This window comes from Ambystoma mexicanum, chromosome 2q (genome assembly GCF_040938575.1).
Source record: "Ambystoma mexicanum isolate Mex_15411 chromosome 2q, UKY_AmexF1_1, whole genome shotgun sequence".
Classification (NCBI taxonomy): domain Eukaryota; kingdom Metazoa; phylum Chordata; class Amphibia; order Caudata; family Ambystomatidae; genus Ambystoma; species Ambystoma mexicanum.
Window position 1 is genome coordinate 1004335967 of NC_090924.1, and position 7661 is coordinate 1004343627.

The 7661-nt window shown below is 41.7% G+C and overlaps 1 protein-coding gene across 1 annotated transcript in view; it reads left to right on the forward strand.

Moving 5' to 3' along the window:
- The window catches only part of CCDC126 (coiled-coil domain containing 126), an 80521-nt gene extending 73099 nt beyond the window's left edge, over positions 1–7422 (forward strand). The window contains exon 3 of the mRNA XM_069648322.1: positions 672–7422. Within this exon, the coding sequence (XP_069504423.1) occupies positions 672–856 (185 nt within the window). The 3' untranslated portion in view covers positions 857–7422. The remainder of the gene's footprint in view (positions 1–671) is intronic.
- Positions 7423–7661: the final 239 nt, after the last annotated feature.

The window sequence follows — 7661 nt, forward strand, 5'->3', positions numbered from 1 at the left end:
CTGCACACATTTCTTTTCACACACAACTTCACGATGTATTCCTGGGACAAGCACCCTGTGCGATCTAATTTGGGGTGCGACCGCTTAATTCCCTCCCTCACCATCCTCGTTTCCTGCTGACACGATTGTTTACATTTCTAGCCAGATTCTAAAGCTCGGTTTACATTCACACAAAACATTTCGGGTGCGCTGTTGGTGGTTCCTGTTGGGAGGCTACCTGTAAGCCCTTGCTATGTGAAGTGCTTTATACCCCCTTTTTTTTACTGTTTTCAAAACGAGTTTTGCTTTTTGTTTCAGAAAGGTACATTTGGGTAAATGCAGTTTGTATTCCTTTTTTTTTAGCCAATTTTGAAAGGCAGTGGTTTCTGCTAGGGCTCTATTTAATGAGCACTGGGTGCACACCTGATGCTGTTTATGTTTGAGGTACCAACCACGGACATTTTTTTTTTTATCCTAAAAAGGGCCCACCACAAGGTGAAAAAACCGTTTGATTTGTTAGACTGAATTTTATGCAGCATTTGCAATAAAACATCGTTGTTTTTTTAAGAGTGATTGGTCAATTGACTGCTGTCCCTTTGTGTCTTAGTTTCTGAATGTGTGGTATTGAGGAAAACGAATGTGCCTTTTGAGTAGTTAATGCTGCTTTTTTTCCCCCCTCCACCCCGTTTCAGCTGACTTGAAAAGAACAATTGCAGTCCTTCTAGATGACATTTTACTGCGCCTTGTGAAATTGGAGAACAAAGTTGATTACTTTGTATTAAACGGCTCATCAATGAATACCACGAACAGCACTAGTGGGAATCTGGTCCAGGCCACAACGAGTAAACGCACACCTGCAGCCGGCGACGTGAGATAACAGAGGATTCGTGTTTTCTGAGCAACAACTACTGCCGTTTTCATCCAAGTCTTGTTTTTGGGGGGGGTTGAGAAGGGATCATGTGCGAAGTTCCTGAAACAGACCTGCTTCATTGCCATACAGTCCTCATTATAGTATGTTATGTTTTGAGGGATTTGTATACGATTCTTCGCTGATACCAACTCGCAATCATGTGTTGTAATACATTTTGGTGATTATAGTTCGTAATCCCTGTAATGTATATGGTAAACCTCAACCATACCAACATTCAAGGTTCTTTCAGAAGTTAATTATTTACATGTAATACCTTATAAATGTAAGCGAAGATTATTGCTGTTACAGAATACTTCTGCTCCATAAACTGTCCTGATGACTAGCGAAATATGTTTAACTGCCATTAGAAAAATATTGTTACTAGGGGGAAAAAGTATAGTTTGTTAATATTCTATTTTGGTACGTGGCAGAGATTTTATGTTCGAGCATAGAGTGTAAATCTTTGATCCAAAGAATGTATGTCTATATTTGCACTATTTGAGTATAATCTAAGTTATTTTGTGATGTGTTGCCCCCCCCTTGCCCCAGGGAATATGCCTTCTAAAATGAAATTCCAACACTTTTCCTGGGGCTGCCAAGCCTTCAAATTCTAATAATGGTGATGTCGGCTTTACTGTTGATCTTACTTTTTTTTGTTTCTGAAAACTTCATTTATTTTTATTATTTGAATATTATAAACGGCTTGTAACTTGATGGGGAAACCTCCATGCACACCCCCTACGTGCCTTCCCAAAGAGAAACTACTACCAGGGCACCATGCCACCGAGTGTCCTGCTCTCCAGATCAGCAAGCAAAGAATCCATAAGGACATTTGCTGTGCATCTTGCCTCACAGGGTATCCGTTCCTATTGGAATACTTATTTTTAAAATGTTGAAGTTCTAAAGCCTTTTTCTAAGTTTTGAACGCCTGAACAGAATCTATTTTTTACATGGAAGGCACTATTTAAAGTAGCAACAGTACCATAAATAAGTTATGTACCATGTTAACATGTCGACATATTGTCCTAAAGTCACTAACAATGCAGAATCCTGAAGCCGTCATTAAATAATGTGCTTATGCTTTAATAGAAGTGATGCTAAATAGTGAGCTTTATTAAACCGGGTTCATACTAGCCATCTTAGGTTGATGTCATCTTAAATAACCTTCACATGCTCCAATAGTAGCTCTGATACGCTCCAAATTTTTGGCAGTACAAGTCCCATGATCTCTCATTCCCTATACCGGCTGGTGCTGCAGGGAGTTGGAGATCAAGACATCTGGAGAGTCAAAGGGTGCAGAACCTTGCCCTAAACGATCATTTCAGAACTAACTATACATTTTGTCTTTGTTTGGTTTCTAGGCATCATACTTCCTTATCGGTTCTCTTAGAAATGTTTCTTTTTCGCTGATGTAAGAAGTCGCTTTTCAAATTTCTTTTGGGCTTCTCCCATGTCTCATTTAAATGCCTAGGGAAAAGGTTTATTTTTAATACTCTTTTATGCCATGTCATTTTGTTTTAGGAAACTACTGATGTGGTGTTTGCCACCTCTCTGTAAATCCAGACATAGATGGCGGGAGACCAAATCGGTGATTAAAAAGGTATGGTAGTCTGAGGGAGAGCCCTTGCTTGTTTCTTCAGGAGTCTTGTATTGAGACAACTTTTGCATCTTATGCACAGCTCTTTTTCTTTATTATGCTGGAATAGTTGCCCGAAGCACCTAAAAGAAGTGCATGGGAGCTCTCAGCCTCTGATCGTATCTGTTGGCTTTGTCTCCTACTTTGTCATAATTGGCAACATATAAGGTTTTTACCTGGTTGTGTTTTTATTTTGGTTGCTGAAGTCTTGTAGTTGGCCATGAGCACTTCTAAACGTGCTATTATATGGATACTGAGATATTCTGCTTATACTGTTTTCACGTAGTGTTTCATGGTTTAAGGCTTACTTGTCGTGGCAACAATCTTTGATTTATCTATTTATTTGAAATCTCCAACATAATATGAAGCGGCCGGTTACCCCTTGAGAGATATGCTAGTATCGGCTCAGGCAGTGCTCAGTGGGGCTATAGAGAAACTCCTGTTTTGAAGAGAAATCATCCGAAGACCTTTGCTGAAAAAAATGCACTTTGGCCTTCACTAGCCATACTGCATTAGCTGCTGTGGGGGTCTTGAGACTTTATGGTCTGTGTTTTGTAGCATGCTTTATGGGTCTTCTTCATCTGCTCACTATGGACCAGGATAGACCATCCAATAATGGAGGAAAGGGTGCTGGGCAACACGTTGGAGGACTGTTACACCAATTTTGGGCAGATTGTTGGATCCCTTGCATAATTTATGGGACCTGGTCTCTTCTTGAAGGGGAGCCCTTCGGGGTGAGGAGGAGGGATGCTTGGTGACTGTCCAAGGCAGCCTTAAAAATGTCTCTTGAAAGACCGCAGGCAATTTTTGTTGGAGGAGTTGAAAGTCTTATTACATTTTTCATACTGGATCTTCACTGAACCTCGGACAAGCTTATATAATTCCTGCAAATTAGTACTTGGTGTGGGGGCTGTGGTTGCCTTACAGCCAATGGGGAGGCTCTGAATGTGTGTGTTACCAGACAGTAATTCTTCCGCTCCGAGCTGGAGCGTTTTCGGAACAGAAAAACATTTTCTTTTTAGTACCCCTGGTCTTACGATCTGGGGTACTAGAAGCAATAAGCCCCAAGCAGGGGGAGCATAACCACTTCAGGTAATGCCCCGGTGCCTTCGTTAAGGCCCTCGCTTCACTCTGGCCTCTAACTGTGCGTCCCGGGGCCTTACCTAAAGTGGTATTTGCTCTCGCCCCCCCCCCCCCCCCCCCCCCGTCCCTCTTTGCTCGGCACTTAATGCTTAAGTATTTCACATCAGCTGTAATAAGCATCAGTAACTGCATAAAGCCTGAGTCTGTTCATCTGTGTTATGAGCTGCAGTCCTGAAAATCTGCTCGGAGTACTGTCAGCAGACCGCTACAATACGTACATTTGTCAGGTCTTTAGCCAGACGTTTGTGGAAACTTATTTGAATAGGCTCTTGAAAAATACCTCAAGGCTTATGTGAAGAAGCGGGACCCTTCTTATTCTAGCTGCCGCTGGATTTTGCGGCTTTATGACCGGAGTTTATCCGTGGCTGGCGACAGTGTCCACAGCATCGAGTTGTTGCATTTGTCAGTCGCATTTGTATTTGGCTAGGAAGCACTTCACTACCAGAGTGTCAATCTGATTGTGATCTCTCACGTTACTGTGGATGTGCCCTTATCAGCAAGGGGTCCAATGGAAGATGTCTTTAATGATGTTATGCTATTATTTTTCTGCCGTTTCAATCTTTATCAATGGCCTCTATGGTCTCTCTTGTTCCTTTTGTATGAGCGTAGTGTTGGCATATTTGGAAATGATATGGTTATTCTAAGGTTATGCAGGGATTGACCTGTAGCCGTTCACTCTCACCTGCCAGCCTATCGCGGAGTAGGGAATGTGTGGATGCATTTGGAATTCCTAAAACAATATCTTTTTAAAACCAAGGTAAAAGTATTCTTACTGCCTTAAGTGTATTAAAACCTTTGCGCAATTTTAGCCAAAGGCGTTGGTGCGCTATATAAAATGATGGTACAAAGGAGCATGTAAAAAGTAATTAATACAATGGCCTTTGCGGGTGTAGGAACAGGAATACATTGTGTTTTATAGAGCTGTCGAAATGCCCAGGTAGACCCTATTTTAATATTCGATTTGGGAGTGGATCAGAGCCTAGATCAGCGTATGTGTGGCATCCAGCAGGGGATACATCTTGGTTATGAGGCAGAGCTGATGGTGAGTGTTCTTTACAGCTGAATTGATTGACCTGAGGTTTAAAAGAGGATTTAAATAATTCAACCAAATTACATCCAATCTGGACTAGTCCAGCAGTAGGTGATGAGAAATAACCTGATGATCGGTGCCTGAAACAGTCTCCTCATCTACCTCTGAACTGTAGTCTCCAAGCTTTGCCTACTGAACTCCTTTTGAGAAGGACCAAACTCTGGGAATAGCCGGGCCGATGATTCCAAGCAGGGACTCTTCCTGACAAGCAGGGTTCATCTAAGGTTTGAAATGCAGTTGACCAGTCCAAAGAATCTGGATTGCGATGATCCCTCAGCTGCAAGAGCTGCTCCCACACTTACATGATGGCTGTCTCCAACCTCCACCAGGGTCAGATTTATGATTTTGCAACAAATCATTTTATTGAATTGGCTTATACTGTTGAACTGGTTCATGTCCATCTTCTCTACAATATGACTCGCAAATGACCTTGCAAAATCGTCCTGTAATTATCCACCATTGAAGGATTTAGCCCCCTGAGCCCCTTGAATAATGGAGTAACAACCACATATGTGCCCATACCCGTGGCAAAAGATATATTTATTAAGTAGAGGAAATTATATTAGAAGTTGGGAAGGATAGTGTAGGACAGTCAAAGGATGGGTTATTTTTGAAGCCCTGTAGAATGTGACTCAATCATGCAAGTTAGAATGGGGTTGCGCAGTGCTGCTTAGAAAGCCCAATGCCAGTGACTGAAAAGGAAGAAGAAACTGGTTGCTATCAAGTGTCTGATGGTGGTATTTTTTAATATCCTTACAAAAATGTGGGCAACTTGGTAGAAAGGTGCTGGCGATTAACTCATTTGGAAGGGGTGCCTGTTGCCATCATTAATGTACGTCTGTTCTAAACCTCTTTCACCAGCCTAAGACTTGGCTGTTCTGGGTCAAAATATGTGCCTCGTTTCACAGGTTATTTTAGTGTTCTGAATCGAATTTTCGGTGGCTGGGCTAATCCCTTCTCTCTTATTCTAGCAGAATTGTGACAAATGATATCTAGAATGTAATTGATAACTCCACCATATGCACACTATTCCCACATCACCTCTCTGGGGCCTGCACCTTTAGGGTCTTGATAGTTCTGCAAGAAAGACACATTGAATACATTTTGTGGAACATTTTTTTACTGTACAGGGTACCATAGAAACCACTTTTGTAGCACAGTTGTTTCCCTTTATATCTATCATATATTTGAACTTTTCCAGATTTCTGAACCCACTTCTCCTGAGCTGTGAATTTGAACACTGGTTAGTCAGCACCTTGGGTTCTGAAAGTACCTTGCACTGTAAGCATAGCATTTGTTTGGTATGCAAGTATTTCTTATATCGGTCTCTTCACTTTTCCAGTCTGCCCCGATCATGGCGATAATGGCCTGACCTGGATACCCATATACGTGGCTTCCTTCTTTACACTAATCTAATGGTTTTGTTGCACTGATGTTCTTGCGGGCAAGAATTTCAATCATGGCTCACCTGATTGTAGTGGTTGTGGTGCACAGGAAAGTCAAAAGTGGGTTGGATGAGGGATGGAAGCAGCTGATGGGGTTTTCTGGTGTGCAATATCATTTTGGGACATGCTTAACTTGACAGATGTTTATACCGAGGGTGCCCATAGGGTCAGAAACATCTGGGCTTGAACAGAAGGAGCTAATCTGATTTACTGCAGGTGATGGACCAGCCCTAGATTTGCAGTGGTTGGAACAAAGACTTGAGCAGAAAGCAGTGGCAGCACTGGCTCTAGATCCTCTGGCAGTTTTGCACACCTCCTCTTTGGAGACAGTGTGCAAGGGCCCATTGGTTGCCTCATGTGATTCAAAACTGGGAGTCGTCGTCGATGGCCATGCTAGTGACATGGGGATGGTAGTTGGACTGACGGGAGCAAAGAGCAGTCACACCATACTTCTAGGTGGAGTTCCTTGCTGGGTCATGCTTTCATTATATAGTATATTTGTAGGCCAAAGGCAAGGCCAAAATGCTTTTTTCAATACTCTGTTACTCTCTTTTGATGGTAAAGTGATTAGTGACGCATGGAGCTGGAGGGACAGCACCGGACCACATGCTTTTGGCACGGTAGCTGACACGCCTAGATTGTTACATATGAAGTGTGAAACAAACTTTGAAAGATGTTGTTTTGAGGCCCTAATCTCCTTGAAGTTAAACTTGGCTAGAAGGTTCTCAAACCTGATAGTTTAAAACTATTTAACAACCTTTACTAAAAAGGGATAACGTTTTACAAGCAATTAGGATATGATCACAGATTCGGAAATCCCTGGTAGTAGTTTTACTACATTTAGTTCTTACCTCTTGCTGTTTCCCTTCCTCCCCATCCTAATGAGAGGTTCGTGTAAAGCAGATCAGTTCTAGTCACTCCAAAGAGTGGTTGGATAATCTGAGATCTTCAGTGAAATGATCAGGGATCAGGGAAGCCAATGGGCCAGAATAACCTTGAATTCTAATCACTCTTCTGTCGGTGCCCCCATCCTAATGTTTACAGATGTGGAAAATCATGCAATACATTTAAGAAGTCCTTGTCAATTCAAGAGTAATTTACACCTTAATTAAGTTTTATTTGCTTTGTTCGCACAGGATATTGAAATCATGTAAACATTAACTAATTGTTAAAATTGTATGACCTTTTTATTGTGTGGTTTATAAATATTTATGCAGTCCTTTGTGTAGATCTGCTCTACAAATGAAATAACATGAATAAAAAAGAAGCAATGAAGCACACAAAACTGGTTCCACTGAAGTACCTCCTACATAATACCAAAGTGTGGGTTGTATGTACGTGGTTGTTACTAGAACAAAGGTTAAGTGGCCATGTTGCTGCTTTAGTACCCATAGAACCTTCTAGCCTATTGTGTTTGAGGTAGCTCAGCTAACCTCTTTGGTTTATGCACGTTTTGTG